This window comes from Acipenser ruthenus, chromosome 37 (genome assembly GCF_902713425.1).
Source record: "Acipenser ruthenus chromosome 37, fAciRut3.2 maternal haplotype, whole genome shotgun sequence".
Classification (NCBI taxonomy): Eukaryota; Metazoa; Chordata; class Actinopteri; order Acipenseriformes; family Acipenseridae; genus Acipenser; species Acipenser ruthenus.
This window is the reverse complement of record NC_081225.1, coordinates 1,687,589-1,704,970: the sequence shown is the minus strand read 5'-3', so window position 1 is coordinate 1,704,970 and position 17,382 is coordinate 1,687,589. Positions and strand designations below refer to the sequence as shown.

At 39.7% G+C, this 17,382-nt stretch overlaps 1 protein-coding gene across 1 annotated transcript; it reads right to left on the bottom strand.

The window, feature by feature from the left end:
• Nucleotides 1-228: 228 nt before the first annotated feature.
• On the bottom strand, nt 229-17,017 carry LOC117966124 (MOB kinase activator 1A). Its single transcript, XM_059008652.1, has 6 exons — nt 16,760-17,017; nt 13,524-13,690; nt 11,707-11,800; nt 8,499-8,632; nt 4,622-4,785; nt 229-3,961 (listed from the first exon to the last, which is right to left on the bottom strand). Exons 1-6 carry the CDS (start codon nt 16,771-16,773, stop codon nt 3,884-3,886), a joined length of 651 nt encoding a protein of 216 aa, XP_058864635.1. The 5' UTR covers nt 16,774-17,017; the 3' UTR covers nt 229-3,883.
• Nucleotides 17,018-17,382: the final 365 nt, after the last annotated feature.

The following is a 17,382-nucleotide window of genomic DNA, read 5'->3' as shown; positions in this document are numbered from 1 at the left end:
TCTGACAAGCAAATGCGTGACAAACGCTTACGAGGATGCCATTTTTTCCACCTCATATAAAAGCAATAGAAAAAAAAACATTTATTGTGGTCAAGACTACTCCCCACCCCCCGAGGTATGGTCAATATTTCATGCATGAAAGGGTTAATTACACGTACAGCACGGAGGTTTTGAACAGAAACATGGTATTTCAGTCAATACAGAGATGCTAATTTGATAAGGCACGCGTTTCTGTGAACCAAATATGCATTTAATACAAAAGAACACGTTTAAACAAAAGCGATTGACAAAGTGGAACAAGTCCTACAATCAGATTTAAAAACAAAAAGATATACAAACTTTTCAGAGTTTTTCAAGGCATTAAAAGGCACGTTTAATAAGCAGATTGGTCCAAAATATTTCTCGTTTTGCCTCTATGTAAAATACTATTCAATTTTAAAAACACACCACACCTTAAAAACATGCTGTAGTAAAACCTATTTATATATAAGCAGAAGGTGGTAATGGTCAATTTTGCTATTAACACAAGGAAAACAACGTGGTATTTAATAGTATTTAGAATGAAAAATGTAGGCAAACATATCTAGATCTAAACATACAAAAAAAAAAAGAGATCAAGTATATATATATATATAAAAAATATTACAGCACAAGTGGGATTAAGATACATGATAGAATATCGAAACAAAAAAGTCTACATCACATGGTATAACCACAAAATTAAAAAGAACACGTTCTTTCAGCTATACTGCTGTCCCCTAAAAGAACCACCCACTCCCCCAAAAAAATAAAATCAAAACAGTTTTGCAGTTCTATTTAAAATACAAATAATAAAATAAAATGTGCAGCGCGTTTTACTGAATTGACCTAATCAGTGTCGACATTGTGGTGTCATGGATCATTGGCAAAATACGATTTTACGAAAAAAAAAAAATCACTTTTCATAAAACTGTATTCAGGTTGTAAAGGAAAAAGATAAAAAATGAAATTAAGGTTTATTCCAAGACACCCCTCCGTACTGCGGATTTTAGGATCATCAATTTGAACACAGATTATGTACAGACACAAATTTACTAGCCATTCTAGTCATTTTTTTTGGAAGGGGGGGGGGGGGGGACAGCTAAACTCAAATTGTGGCAACGCTTTATTTCAAGTGACACTAAAGTATTTCATTAATATGAAATTAACCACTTGCCAAAGTTTAGTTAACAGTAAACAGTCAATAGAGATGCCATTGGAGCTCATATTTCAGAAGTATCTTGAGTATGTTTTTGAGACTTGGTAGTTTCCTGCTCCAGTAAGAGGTCATTCTAAGACTGGTACGCAGCGTTAGCGCGATTATTCTATAAGCTATCCACACTAGCTAAATAACGCGCATTTAAACCACACGATTTCCATTCACAATCACGTTTTCAAACTGTGATGATCGTGTGTATAGGGCATTAGTGGCTTTACATAGCAGTCTGTGTATGTCGTTTTATTTAATGCAGCAGGAAACACACATATGAAATATGAGCTGCAATGACAGTAACGATACACACACACACACACGGCAGATCTACTGACAGTTTATTAACAAACGGTCAACTATAAATACCTATTTCTGTCACTCAAAATGTGAAATGCTTTTATAACCAGGACTGCGGCAGATGACGTCGCAACGAAGTCTTTTGACAATTTCAATAGTTTTTAAAACACAGATATAACACACCGACAGGAGAGTTTATTTGTATATATAACTCTCCGTAATTTCACAAATTTGTCTATTATTTCTGATACGCTCTATTAAAAATTAAAAAAAAAACTAAATAAAATACTAATACACATATAGCATCCCTGCTCGGAGCTTGGGTTGCATTAATATTCATTTATAAAAAATAAACACACCCCTAACCCTACACCATGTCTTTTTTTTTTTTTTTTCAAGTATCAATTTTTTTTCACTTTTTTGCCATGTAGAATAGTTGATACAGCTATGGGTTTTGAAATTAGCTTTAAAATTATAAAATCAATACATACACATACAGTACACCCTCGCTATAACGAACCTGTCGGGGTCCAAGCCTTTTGTTCGTTACATCGAGGTGTTTGTTATAGCGAAAGGACAATCGAAACGAACGATACACTGTTGGTGTAAGTTAATGAGATGAGATTGTGAATACAAGTAGAATTGCATGTACCTGTTCGTCTCGTGTATGCAGTATTCTGCCTTTGCTTTATCCTATTCGCTAAAGAATTAAAACGCAGTACAAAAGCAAAAATCCCGAAATGAAGCTAAACTTTTATTCAAAATCAACCTGACGTGAATCGTTTCAAAGTGTACCAAGTCTTAGAAATCGCAAACTAAGCTTTTATTCAGAATCAACCTGGCAACAAAAGTTTGACATGAGAAGTTAATCGGATCTGTTTTTATTTTTATTTTTCTTTAATCAATTTTGCTTTGCCGCATGGTTGACGAACAAGCCAAAAAAACAGAGTGCTGTTTGAAAGCCTATATTCACGGGTCTACTGTACATATACTGGAAATCCTGGCCTGTGATTGGTTAAAACCTCATCATAGGAGGAAAAGCAGATTGAACTATTGCCCTGACATCCTTACACCACCGGTCAATAGTCGAGATCTGTCATGCGATTGGTTCACATCCCTGTCGGCCCCGCCCCTTTTCAAAGGAACGCCTCTCTCCCCTGCACTCTTCACAAGAGAAACTGGCTGAACACCGATTCTGTGATTTAACAGAACATGAATAACAAAACATACTACAAAAGAAAGATGCTCCAAACACTCAAACGATGATTGAAAACGTCACTGTCACGGTTTTCTGACAAATTCAGCTCGACGATGTAAACAAACATGACGGGCAGGATATGAACTGGATTATACAGCAGTCAGCAAACCAGACAGACGCGGAGAAAAACTTAGCCAAGTATACGGTATGAACTTCAGAAACATTCGGTTATTTATTTATTTACTTATGCTGTATTTAAACAAAACCTAGAAAGTTGTATTTACTATCCAACCTTGCCTCACTTATTTTTTTGACTGACTCATCATATATTACATATGAACTGCAGACTCAGCCATAGTGGAAAATTAAAAGCCCCTCGGGAAGACTACTGTTACCTCCAGGGTGCAATTATAGCCCCTGTCGGTAACAATAGTCTTCCCTCGGGTCAATTATTTTCTACTATAGCCCTCCTCTCCACTCCATACACACGTTTATAAAAATAAAGCATTTTATTTTAAAAGACTGCACTGCCATGTTATTTAAACCAGAAACGCTGCATGTATTAAAACAAACCCCCCTCCAGACAGATACTAGCTTTGTGAATGCTAGTTCCAGGACTGCATCCGATACAATGCAGCCATAGCTACTACATTAGCACGAGTCTGCACTGACTCATCAGTGAAAACATTGTGTTCCAAATTAAAATTAAAAAAACGCAAGCAATCGATTTATTCTTTGACCGAAGTAATTACATGTCGCTTGTTTTGCAACTTTTTTTCATTCTGTACGATTTCACACTTTTGAAAATGAATAAACTGACGGTTGGTAAAATACAGAGCGTGGAGAAGAGCAGGTCTGTTATAAAACCTTGGCTTTGATATAGTTTACTTTCCTTTTTTAATTACATTTTCTTTTTTTAAAAGAGTAAAACTGCGTACGGCTCTAGTTCGGTGAGAAGAGGGCCGCCACCCGCCCCCCCCCCCCCCCCCCCAAGAAAAAAAAAATGCAAGCCACTCTGGCCTCCATTATGTGCACATCCAGTAAAGATGAAGTTTAGTATAAATTGTTTTTTTTTGTTTGTTTGTTTTTTCTTTAGATTAAGCTTCTGCAACAGAACCCAGGCTGTACTGTAGGTAGGATGCTGAATCTGGGAGCGTCTATCTGTCCTTCGAGCCCAGTTTCTCAATCAGGTCCTGGAGGGGTGCCAGTTCTCTGCGATCAATCAGGTTGAACTCCTGTTAAATAAACCAACCAGTTAATAAAACCAGATGACATTACAGACAACACGAGTAGCTCAGGGATGGGAATAAGACTCCTACTGCACAGCAGTTTCACCCAGTCCAGGTTTTACTACCAGCTTGATTAGCCACAGTGTGTATAGGTAACAAGTTCAGGTGCGTCTTACTAAGCTCATAGTAAAAACAGGAATTGATCAACCTGCTGTGCAATGGGAGTCTTATTGCCATCCTTGTAGTTTTTGGCTGTAATGGAAGTTTATGGGCCACACTGGTCCTCAATCTCTACTCATTCCTAAAAAATGCAGTTCCCCAAAAACGTCCTCTCTTTTGTTCTCCTTGAAAAGATGCAAAAGGATTGCGTTTAACACCAGGGATGGAAATAAGACTCCCGTTGCATCGCAGTTTGATCCATTCCTGGTTTCTCTAGGAGTTGAATAAGACACACTGTGGCTAATCAAGCTCTAACTAAAACTTGGAACGGGTGAAACTGCTAAGCAATAGGAGTCTTATTCCCATCACTGGAACTTTCAGTATTGTGTTGAGGACTTTCTCTGTACATTAAGGAATTACGTTTTACAAAAAGACAAGCTTCCAGGATTTCCTGGTCCCCAGCTCAAGAACCCCTGCTCTAGCATGTAGTGTCGGGCGTGTGCGTACCTGAACGAAGAAGATGAAGTGTTTGAAGGACGTGTTGAGGTGCGCCTCCTCTTGCAGCTGCATGACGGAGTCGAAGTGCTGGTGGTAGATGTGGGCGTAGACTCGGAACAGACGCTTCAGGATCGTCTTCGCCACAGACATGAAGTTCTTGGGAAACGGCACGCCTGAACCAGAGAGAGAGAGAGCGCAAGAGAGACAGACAGTGCACAAAAGAGAGAGAGAGGAGGGAGAGAGCGAGAGAGACAGAGACAGTGCACAAAAGACAGAGAGAGAGAGAGAGAGAGAGAGGAGGGAGAGAGACAGAGGGAGAGAGAGAGAGAGACAGCGACACAGGTTAGGTGCATGACAGCTAAGGCTGCAACAGAATAACCAGCCCACAACTTGAAAACACTACATTTAAAATACATAACTTTACAATAAAGCCTAGAGACTGTGGCATCGCTTTATTTCAAGTGGCACAAACAAGTACTTAAATTAATATGAAATTTACTAGGGCTGTGTTCGAAGGTTTGTTTGCTAGCCAGGAATTCAAAGGTAGTTTTAAACCGAAGGTGGCATTCATTGTTTTTCTCTGTTAATAGAAACCGTTTCATAATCTGTGAATACTATAAATCACATGTTAAATCTCACTTGCATGCAAAAATTGGACTTTTGGATTTGTATAATGCATGTTACATAAACAAAAGTTGTTATATTAAAATCCGCTACCAAATCATTATGCGCAGCAACTCTATATGGCACCGCTGCCGTGTATGGAGCAGGGTATAGTATCCAAAGCACTGAGGGGGTTCCTATAGCGGTTGTAAAGCTTCAGTAAAATATGTACTGAATACCTCATGTTCAAGTACTAATAATTTTAATTTTGAAAACTGAGGACCGTCCGCCCCTCCCCGCTCCAGCTCGCGTTATCCAGAGGCAAACCTCTTCATTCACCATCTCGACAGCACAGCGTTGTACAGCGTAAGCTGTACTGAAAGAAACATCTCCAAACTCCCTCTGCTGTTTGGAAAAAAAAAAAAGTTGCATGCAAACTGTGCAAGCGTCTGTTGATGTGGAGGCACGACCAATCTCCGGGGTCACGAGACATGCGTAAGTTCATATTATTTTTAGTAGCAGTAAAATGTGACATAACCTGCTTGGAATGGTGACTGTTAAACAACATTTTGTTTCGCTGAAGTCGGCTGCAGTTGGTGCTTACTGTACATATCGCAAGCAGCATCAAATACGTGTAAAATAAACAACATGTATTTTTATTTTTATTGAAATTATAAAAACATGATTTACTGTTTTAATTAACGTATTTTTAAACTACATATGAATATTGTATTCCATTTATATGGATTACCTGTAAAATAGGATTTTCAATCCAATATCAGCAAGTAGCTATGGTGACTAGTCAATTATGCAAATGCATTGAAGGGTCAAACCTTCTTTCGGTAATGTGTCCCGAACCTTCAAAGGTCAAAACGTACCCTTCGTTGCAGCCCTACAATTTACCATTTGCCCCCCCAAGTTTAGTTACACATTAATAGGCAGTCAATAGATACGCCATGCATGTGTGCGTCTATCATTAGACTGCTATTGGAGCTCATGTTTTATAAGTATGCTGAGTGTGTGTTTTGAGACTTGGTAGTTTCCTGCTCTAGTAAAAAAAAAAAAAAAGGGAAGGACTGGTATCTAAAGACACCAATTCCCCATTCACACGAAGACTGGTACGCAGCGTTAGCAGCAATATCTATAAGATATCCACACTAGCTAAATAATGTGCATTTAAACCACATGATTGCCATTCCCAGTCATGTTTTCAAACTGTGATGATCGTGTGAACAGGGTATCTGTGGTTTTACATACCAGTCTTTGTGTGTCTTTTATTTACTGGAGCAGGAAGCTGCCAAGTCTCCCTTCCATCTTGGAGAGGAACTGGATGTAACAGACCCGAAGTCTGTGGCTGGGCTGCGGCAGCGGCAGCCACTTTGTATAGACGGGGATGATGAGACACAGCTGCCAGCGAGTGATGGGTGTATCACCGATTCAAAGGGTGAAGCACGGAGCAAACAAGGCAGGGCTCTAGTTATTTCATATTTTTTCAAGGTCTTTTACAGTTGATGACTTCAAAAGCAAACTGGAATCAAGGTACACTACCTATGAAACATTTTGAGGCCTGGAGAGAAGTGTTAAATATATCCAATTAATAATTAACGAGCACGCTCCATCTCCACCCTCGCCCCGCAGTGGTGGAATGACCATTTATTATTATTAATTTCTTAGCAGACGCCCTTATCCAGGGCGACTTACAATTGTTACAAGATATCACATTATACATTATTTCACATTATACAGATATCACATTATTTTTACATACAATTACCCATTTATACAGTTGGGTTTTTACTGGAGCAATCTAGGTAAAGTACCTTGCTCAAGGGTACAACAGCAGTGTCCCCCACTGGGTATTGAACCAACAACCCTCTGGTCAAGAGTCCAGAGCCCTAACCACTACTCCACACTGCTGCCCATCCTACAGATGTCAATACTGACCAGTCCCTGACCACCTTCCGGCGCCTCCTCAAGACTCACCTCTTCAGACAGCACCTGTAGAACTCCTCTTTTCCCTCTGGACACTATCACTCTTCCTTAAATGCGCTTTACTTGCTCTTATCTGCTCCATATTTTACTACATTTAATCCTGTACTTTAGAGTACTGTAATCTGTCACAAGTGTTATTTAATCTGTAGTATTTTGTATTTAATTATATCCTGATGTAACTATCGCTGACACTGTTATCTGCTCCGTTATTGAATCGTATTTTGTCATATACTTGTATTTGCTAGAACCGAAGTCATTGTATTTATCTTGCTCTTAATTGTATTAATACTTGTACTGTGATTCTTGAAATGTATTTTTGTTTATGACTGTAAGTCGACCTGGATAAGGGCGTCTTCTAAGAAATAAATAATAATAATTGAGAGCTTGGGTGGAACGAAAGCCAGAAGACACTGCGGCCCTCCAGGACCCCTGATAGTTTGACACCCCTGATAGAAGCGGACCTGTGCTGGGAGAGGAGAGCAGCCACGACAGTAAATAATCGTGCAAGCATGGAAATTAACTGTCTGTTAAACTACAGTTCTAGGACTGCAAAACGACTCCGGAAACCGACAAAGAACGGCGCTGCGGAAGAACCGGAGGGGGAGCGCACTCTGGAGAGGAAGGGCTCCCTTGCCCCTGCAGCTCAGCCCTTCGGATGATTTTGTTTGAACAGTTCTCTTTATTTACCGGTTGTGTTTGTTTACTTTTGTTCTGGGTCATTGAACTGCTGGAAATACGTAAAACTAAGACCCCACCCTTTAATAAATCACTTTGTTTGGAGCCGCACCTGGACTGTATTGTTTGGTTTCTGCATTATTTCTGCGGCCCCTTTCGGTATCACCCACAGCAAGCAAAGCAGCAGAAACGCTACCAGCCGAAATGTCTGTCTACTTGACTATGACCCATATAGATTTATACTTGTTTCTACCAATTAAAAACTCACTATTTTAATAATCCTCATCATCATCATCATCATCATCATCATCATCAGTCTGCCCGGCTATCTGAAGAAGGCTGAAGCCAAAACGTAGCTAATTAATAAAAAAAAAGTTTGCTTTCGATTTATCAATTACTTATCTTCTTCATTAGATAGATAAACAGACAGACAGATACAGAGATAGAGAGAGCACAAAAGTAGTGGTCAGTCTCAAAACGGTCTGCTTGCGAGCGGCCAGGGCTGAATGCCTGGCAGGGGCGTGGAGGTCAGGGCTGAGATGGAGCACTGCCAGGAGCGGGCTCCCTGCTCCTAGCTGTTCCCCGGATCCCCGGGCGGTCTCCGCAGTGCACTCACCGATCTTGGATGGGAAGAGGGTCTCGTCGTCCAGCTGGTCTTGAACCCAGGTCATCAGGTAGTCGATGTACTTGGGGGCCGAGCACTTGATGGGTTTCTTAATGTTGGTGCCGTCGGCCCAGTGATACTCGTACCTAGTGCAGAGGAGGGAGGGAGGGAGGGAGGGAGCGAGGAACAAGGAATGCCAGGTACAGCAGGAGGGGAAAAAAAGGATGTGTATCGCAGTTAAATATTAAAACGGTTTTAATTGCAAACTGTAATGCGGTACAAAACACTTCGCAAAACCAATGTTTTTTTTTCTTCTTGAAAACACCATAGTGTAGTCCTGAAAAAAATACTAGAATAAATCATGTTGTGGTTCATGTCATTAATATTACAATCAAAACCAGAAAAGAACAAATAATGTGGCAGAAAAAAACATTTCAGTTATCGGAGAGCTGTATTGAGGGATGGAGTCAATTCCTGATTTTCAATTCCATTTCCAATTCCTTAAAATCAATCGCCAATTCCTTCAAAGGGATTGAAATAGGAATTAGTATTTTAGAGACATAATTGTGATTGTTCAACTGCTTTCATTTGAAGCCAGTTTAATTGACAATCAGTGACTTCAATTTAAAGTCATGTGTTGCCACGGTGAGAAGCTCATTGTAACAGAATACTGCGGATTGCAATTTTGATCAACGATGTGCTGGAATTGACTAAAAGGGAATGGGAACTAGCGGAATTAGCAATTGATTTAAAAAAAAAAAAAAAAAAAGAATTGGAAATGGAATTGACGAACAGGAATTGATCCCAACCCAAGCTGAACTATTATTTTTAAATAAGAAACAAGGACAGGTTATCTAAAGAAAACAGTTGAATTATTCATTGTTTTTATAATAATAAAAACAAAAAATAAAAAATAGTCATACACCTCTTCAAATACAAACCCGCACGCCCCCTCTTCTCTCAACAAGTACGGTATAAAGCCAACACAATGAGCAACACATTATTTGACACCCCCCTCCCCTGTAGAACTGGAGGCTGATCACAGGAAGTCGCAAAAGTGTTTTTCCTCTAGATAGGCTTAAAATAGAGGAGAGCTTTCAGGACGGGGGACACAGGGCAGAACAATGCAAGACACTCCCTAAACACACGCAGACCCGCGGCAACACATCCTGAAGAGCCTGTACTGCAGTTGCAAATCGCAATAAAAACAGTAAAAATAATTAAACGAACAGATGAACAAGGAGTCTGTTTCAAAGCTCTTTTCAAAATGTCCGCTCTAGTGCACTGGCGTTTGAGATCTGTCCTCTAAATCACTGCAGGAAGAGTGATAATAAAAATAAAAACAAAAAAACATAACTCTGGCTTTTCAGTTCCATACCATGGATCGTTTGTGTTACCTTTGTGACAATGTGGGCAATAATCCTGACGCTATCAGAGCACTAGAGCAGACATTTTGAAAAGAGCTTTGAAACAGACTTTAAAAGTTAGAAGTGTAAAAAGTTGTCAGGAGGTTAACAATGAAAAGAAATGACAGTTTTCAAACTAGGGGTACGCGATCTCTCCTCAGGGGGGTACCCGAGAAAAATCCTGTAATGGCTGACAACGCTTTTTGTTTTTTTAACAACATTGTAGTACTTTGCAATCGTATTAACAATGTTGAACCTCCTTGCAAATTAAACTACATGCGTACTGGTGTACGTTTCCTTTCTGTTGGGCGAGGTTAACTCGATAAACATCCAGTCGGCTGCTGACAGTGCGTTGAGCACACATGGCTAATTTACATATTTAAATAGCAGGGCGGTGGTTCTGCAGTCTAGTATTTATCAGGTAAGTTTACTTTCTGGAGTTTAAATGTTCAGTGTTAGAAGTTTAATCAGTTCAGTGTTTTATCTAAGTTCATGTTTTTAAATAACAGTATTACCGAGTTGAGCAGGCAGCCCTGCTTAGACAGTGAAATCACTCGTTCTGGGCTGCAGCGACACATGCTTGCGTGTGCTTTTTTTCATTATTAATTAATTCGTTGAAGAAATCCATTGTCGTGCAAGTGCATTACCCTACGCCTCCACACCGGTAAGTACTAATGAATTAAAAAGCACGATATTATTATTATTACAAAAATGGAATTCCCCCCCCCCCCCCCAATCTGTTTTCTCTCTACACTTCTGCATTTGTCGGAAGAAACGCATGACTTTTGTTGAGAATGGCTTTCTAATTTTGTTTTAAATTGGAACCTTAGTTTTGTTTCTCAAAAGCATAACCTGTTTTGGACTCTTAATTTGGACTCGTTTCGGCATAGTTTTTGGAGTCTGGATTTTGAAATAATTTTACATAGCATTTTTAGTTGGTGCATTTGCACTGTCGTTAACTCATTTTATTTTGTTCGTTTTTAAACAGCTGTTTTCCATTTGCAGTACTTGGCTGAACTCTAGCCCTTTTTTGTGAGTCTTCTGAGCTTAAAGCTTTTTGTAACTTAAAATCCTATCGGTTCATTTTTAAATACAGATTTACATACCCTCTGTGTATGACATTTCCTTTCAATTTTCACAGGTCTGGCAAACAATCTAAACCGGCTTTGCAACTTAATTTCCTTCTTTACCTGAAATTGCTTGAACAAAACCTACAGCCAGCATCCCATTGCCCTGATAAGCCACAGATAGATTTTATTAGAGCATTCTACAGCACTGGAGGGAAAATCTCACTGGATTCCAGCAACCAACAATACGTGGGCCTCCCAGGATAGCCCCCAATCCAGGAGCATTCCCTGGTACTGTAAAATGCTCTAAATAACGCCATGCCATGTGCAGCTTACCAGGTTACATGGGTCGATCGAATCAACCCCCAAGTAGAATGTAATGAGACACTAATGTCATGACACAATAAGTATCACGATATGCAGGTCGCAATACAATATGCAGCACAATAAATGCGATGGTCGAGATGAGCTACTTGTAGGACACACAAGATCAAACGATCATTTAATGACTGTTAAAAGACAAATAACTAATTCTGGAAGAGTAGGTGTTCATACCAACTATAAAACCTTCATTCAGAAACAACCTGGTGAACTGCAAGGAGCTGCGTTATTGTGCTTTCGATCTTGTATCACAATACAAACCACACACACACACAAGAAAGCATCACAGTACACAGTGAATCATTACGCACTCCTACTCCCCCCACCCCCCTGCAGTTCACAGCAGTTACCCCCGCAGCTGCTCACCTGGGCCCTGCTGACATCACAGAGCAGCTGATCTCAGTACAGAACTCCGTGATGGTCCCGTACAGCATGTTGATCTGGTTGAAGAAATCCACAGCTGCAACACAGAGACGGCAAGAGAGAGGTGGTCACTCGCTGCGCGCGTTTCCACAGAGAATATCCAGTTTAGGGGATTAAACTAACCAAATGAAAATAAATCTCAACCCTTTACCGCCCTGGGTATGTTCCCATACTTATTTAATGCAAATGTCAAATATATTGGAGACTGGGCAGCAAAGGGTTAGGTCTGAGAGCTGCTTTGAGTTTGTAACGCATCTTTATCTGCTACAGGAACCATGACGTATGTAGTTTCTTGCTACTCTATCAACAGTCTAAAAAATAATCATGTTTTCAAATATTCCATTGCAGTGGTAGAAATAAGACTCCCGTTGCACAGCAGTTTGATCCATTCCTGGTTTTAATCAGTTTAATCAGACACACCTGAGCTTGTTATCTATACACTGTGGCTAATCAAGCTTGTAGTAAAAACTAGAATAGATTAATTTGCTATGCAAAAGGAGTCTTACTTCCACCCCTGCATTGGATTGTAAAGAGAGTTCCTAAAATCCAGTTCCTTTATTCCACAAATAGCACATGCTTTCACTGCTAATATTCTGCAAGTGTCAAGTGATCACTAGAGAAGTGGGGATGTCAGCACTAATTTATTTTCCTCTTTCAGGAAAACATGAACCAGGAGTGTGATAGCTACAATCTTAGTAGCTTAACCAAAACCCCTGTCTTTTATAGAGGGGCATGCTAAACAGAAATAAGACAAATAAAAGCAAGCAGGGCTTGAAACTCACACACTAGCCCTGTACCTAGTCCTGGATTTCAGAATTTCCCTTGTTTAGGTATAATATATATATATATATATATATATATATATATATATATATATATATATATATATATATATATATATATATATATATATATATATATTAATGAGCAGGAGTTTGATATTAAATAAACTGCTCCCTTCTCTGTACAGTAGCTGCACGAACAATTTCTAATGCTCAACCCACAGATTCAGGGGAGACGTATTCATTCTGTGATGAGAAGCGAGATCCATTGAGAGCACATTTACCAGGGGCCCGATTGTTTAAAAGCGATATACTTCAGGTGTGGTTTCATGAGATGCACAGACTCATGGTCCGCGTGTTCACTGTGAATCAGAGAAGATTTCTGGAGCTGCTCATTGAGAACACCGGGCTATTGGGCAGAACAAGAGGCACATATTCCAGAAAAGGAAGCTGGAACAGATCCAGGGATGGAAATAAGACCCCCCAATCCATAGCAGTTTAATCCACTCCTGGTTTTACTACAAGTTAAATAAGACACACCTAGGCTTGTTGCCTATGCACTGGGGCCAATCAAGCTTGTAGTAAAACCTGGAATGGGTGACACTGCTATGCAAGAGGAGTCTTATTTACATCCGAGTTGTTCGGATCTGCCCGGTCTCATGACTTTAAAAAAAGGGAGTTCTGAACCCCAGGACTGGGTGCAGCAGCAGCAGCAGCAGGGCTAGTGTGAGTTTCTAACCCTGCTCAAACTCCTGATTATTTCAATAGTTGACTTCACTGAGAGGAGTTCTGAACCCCAGGGCTGGGTGCAGCAGCAGTAGCAGGGCTAATGCGAGTTTCTAACCCTGCTCAAATTCCTGATCATTTCAATAGTTGACTTCACTGAGAGGAGTTCTGAACCCCAGGACTGCGAGCAGCAGCAGGGCCAAGTGGTGCGAGTTTCAAGCGATACGGGTGTTGAGGTTTTGTTTGACTGACTGTTGACTGCGATCCACTCATTGAGGTCCTCTCCCTCCGGCAGCACGACAGCCTGCCTCAGATTCCCGCTGCCCAGCGTCGCCTCCGCATGCTTCAGCAGCTCGTACTGGTGGGAGCCTTCAGGAATGTTCTTCTTCGGCTTGAAGGTCTTTGAAGAGCGATTGCCACTGAAAAATAAATGAAAACAAATAAGGAGGCTTGCTGGTCCAGTGGTTGAAGAAAAGGGCTCGATACCAGGAGGTTCCAGGTTCAATCCCAGCCACGGACTCACTGCCTGTGACCCTGAGCAAGTCACTGAACCTCCTTGTGCTCCGTCCTTCGGACGAGAGGTAAAACAAACGAGGTCCTATTGGAAGTGACTCTGCAGCAGCAGCAGTTGTGATGCATAGTTCACCCCCTAGTCTGTGTAAGTCACTCTGGATAAAAGCATCTGCTAAAATGACTAAATAACAATAATAAAATGTCAAGATGAGGATATCATTAGAAATGCTAAACGAAGGGGCTCCCGAGAGGCGCATCCGGTAAACATACTCCACATGCCGTGACTTTGGAGAAATTTCATACAGAGGAACGTCGACCGGTTCATTTTTTTTGCAAACGGAAAATGAAACAACGAGAAAGAACTTGGAAGAATGTGTTTTTTTTTTTCTCAAAAGAAGTAAAATAAATAAATAAATAAATAAATAAATAAATAAAAGGTCAGCCAGGGTGTCCTCGGCTCCAGCGCCCCCTGTAGTCTGGCCGGGCGCCTGCGGGCTTGCCTGTAAGCTGCGTTGTCCTCCGACGCTGTAGCTCTGAGGCGGCTGCATGGTGAGTCCGCAGTGTGAAAAAAAAGCGGTCGGCTGACGGCACACGCTTCGGAGGACAGTGTGTGTTCGTCTTCGCCCTCCCGAGTCAGCGCAGGGGTGGTAGCGGTGAGCTGAGCATATTAAAATAAAATAACTGGCCATTCCAAATTCGGAGAAAATAATAAAAATAATTGGCAACGACTAAAATAAAAAACAAAAAAAGAAACGCTTGAACGAGACTTCGTCACTGAATTTAACTTTCTTTTCGTGTTTCTATTGAGTGTTTAATGGTTACGATTGCTGATATAATTAGAAATGATTTTGATTATCCGCCCCCAACGACAGCTCTTCTCTATCTGAACTGAAGCCCATCTGGCGGAACTAAGTTTATGTGGTTTCCTGCAAGTCTTCTAAATTCAACACTAGTGTTTAACAGTCATGAATAAGGGTGACCGTTTAAAACAACAGTTATATTTATTCTCTACATTCCAAGGTTTGTTTTTACAAAGGGAAGGAGATGCGATACCTTTTATTGGACTAACTAAACAATAATTAATCACAAGCTTTCAAAACCTTTTGAAGAAAGTTTCAAGTGTTTGTTCTGAAAGATTTGCCACGTTAATACAATTAACTAAAATAAACACTCGCTTTCAATTTCATTTTGAGAAATGTTCAGGCTTTCTAGATAGAGTTCATCTGGGTTTTTCTGTTTTATATACTGTCTAAAGTGTGAATTGTTATTTCTAGTATTTTTTTTCTGGAGATTTCATGCATTGAGGCATTCAGAGAACTGCTCCAATCAAATAGCAGCAAAGATGAGATATTAGTGGCAGGGCAGCAGTGTGGAGTAGTGGTTAGGGCTCTGGACTCTTGACCGGAGGGTCGTGGGTTCAATCCCAGGTGGGGGACACTGCTGCTGTACCCTTGAGCAAGGTTACCTAGATTGCTCCAGTAAAAACCCAACTCTATAAATGGGTAATTGTATGTAAAAATAATGCGTAAAAAATAATGTAATTGTATGTAAAAATAATGCGATATCTTGTAATAATTGTCGCGCTGGATAAGGGTGTCTGCTAAGAAATAATAGTGCCCTCCCTGTCCTCTATTGAAACAATAATGCAGAAAACTGCACCATGAGCCAGAGCCACGTGGAACTGAATGACTTCAACCCTGTCAAAAAAAATTCTAGTCTGTACATGCAAGACTAGCAAGCAAATGCATGATGACCTCATATGAGGATTCCCCACCCACCATATAAAACAATGGAAAAAATGAACACAATTCAATGAAAAATATATTAGCTGTCCAAAACCATTTTTTTCAACTATGTATTATTTTTTTTTTTTTATTTAATATGCTTGAAAGGGTTAAAGATAAACTTACCTTAATACACTTACGGTTATTTCTGTAATATTTGCATATTAACCCTATTTAAAATGTTTATATTTAATAAGTCATCTATAACTTTACCAGTCAACCACTTCCAAAGGCTGATTAACAAATGTTTGGCTAACCTCGTGTGTGTACCCGACTAAGAGAAGTTTATTTTGTTTAAATTAAAAACTAGCAAAAAAACTTAAAAATGTAATATGATGGCAGAAGTTCAGACGCAAGACTGACAGTTTAATTTAGATTTCCTCGGAGATGTCGCGTGTCACACTGATCCAAACAACCCGGCAACATTCAGCAATGGGTGGTTATGAGAGGCAGTCAGGTTTGTTTTTGTTTTTTAAGGTTAGGAATCTAAAACTAAAATGCTCTGTTCCCTCTCTAACGACAACGTTTAAAAGATAAACACCGGGTACTTTTGTAAGTTAACCTAAACATGCAAGAAAATATCAATTTAAATAAATAGTTATTTCGTGTTTATAATTTTTCTGGTGTGTGTGTGTGTCGACTACGTCATTAGGGTTAAAGGTTACATTTAAAGGGGTTTTTTATGTTTTAAAAAATCGGTGTTTTTTTTTTTCTTTAATAAAATACATGACGTCACACCAGCAGTGGGAGTTTTTCCAGCAGACTTTATTATCAATCTACCACCACAGTTCCCTTTTTAATTATCCCCCCCACTTAGTTTTTTACTTATAATAAGTTTGTGGTTTTTGTTTTTCCCGTAACACAGATGAAACAACACCGCGTGTAACATTTTAAACCCCAAAACGACCGTCATGCCCGAAAAGCGTGCAGATCGGGCTTTAGTAAGACGAAAAAAAAAAGTCAAAGTTGATTTTAAACGCCATTACAACTTATACAGGACGTGGTATACGAAAGAGCTGCCTTTTCAAAATTGTTTTAAAAATATGATACCCAACACAGTGCACCCGTGTCCCTGACGTGTTTTATAGAAAGAATGCGTCTCTATAAATTAAAAAGGAAGTCTGAAAATCTAAAAAAATAAAATTGATACACTGTGAACAGGAAGACCGGATCGTTACATTGCATACTTACAACAGGAAACTCATTGCTCCTCCGAAATCGAATTGGAAGAAAAACAAAGTCGCTTAAATTGAAGACAAAAGTAACTTTTAAATTAAAAAAAAAACAAACAAACAGGTAAAACGTTATCAATGAGCTACAGGTACGGGGAAACAACAAAAAAGAGGGTATTGTTTTGGTAATTAATCAAACTAAACTATTTCCAACCCGCACCGAAACGAACAGCGAGTGCCTCACTCCGTGTTATCGCGAGGGTTGGGTTTAGTAAAGGTGCAGTTTTTTTGAAGGCTTTAAAGTTTTAGGGGACTAGCGCCCCCTTTTGGACAGAGACGGAGTCACGTACAGGTACTCACGAAGCTTTGATACAGATTATACTGTACTGTCAATTAATTGAATTTAATTTAATTTAAATGTCATTAAAACACATAGACGGGGGTTTTGACAAATAAATAAATAAATAAATAAAATTAAACACCTGCCTTATCACTGTCAATGGGGCAAAAACCATTGATTCAACATGAATAGACGGTCCCTTGAGAAATACTATTAATCTATGCAGTTTTTTAAAAAAATCTAAGAACATAAGAACATAAGAAAGTTTACAAACGAGAGGAGGCCATTCGGCCCATCTTGCT

Coding starts and splice junctions, on each gene's coding strand:
- LOC117966124 (XM_059008652.1), bottom strand. Junction 8,633..11,706: donor GTGATGTCAGCAGGGCCCAG/GTGAGCAGCTGC, acceptor CCTCTGCACTAG/GTACGAGTATCACTGGGCCG. Junction 4,786..8,498: donor CCTCTTCCCATCCAAGATCG/GTGAGTGCACTG, acceptor TCTCTGGTTCAG/GCGTGCCGTTTCCCAAGAAC.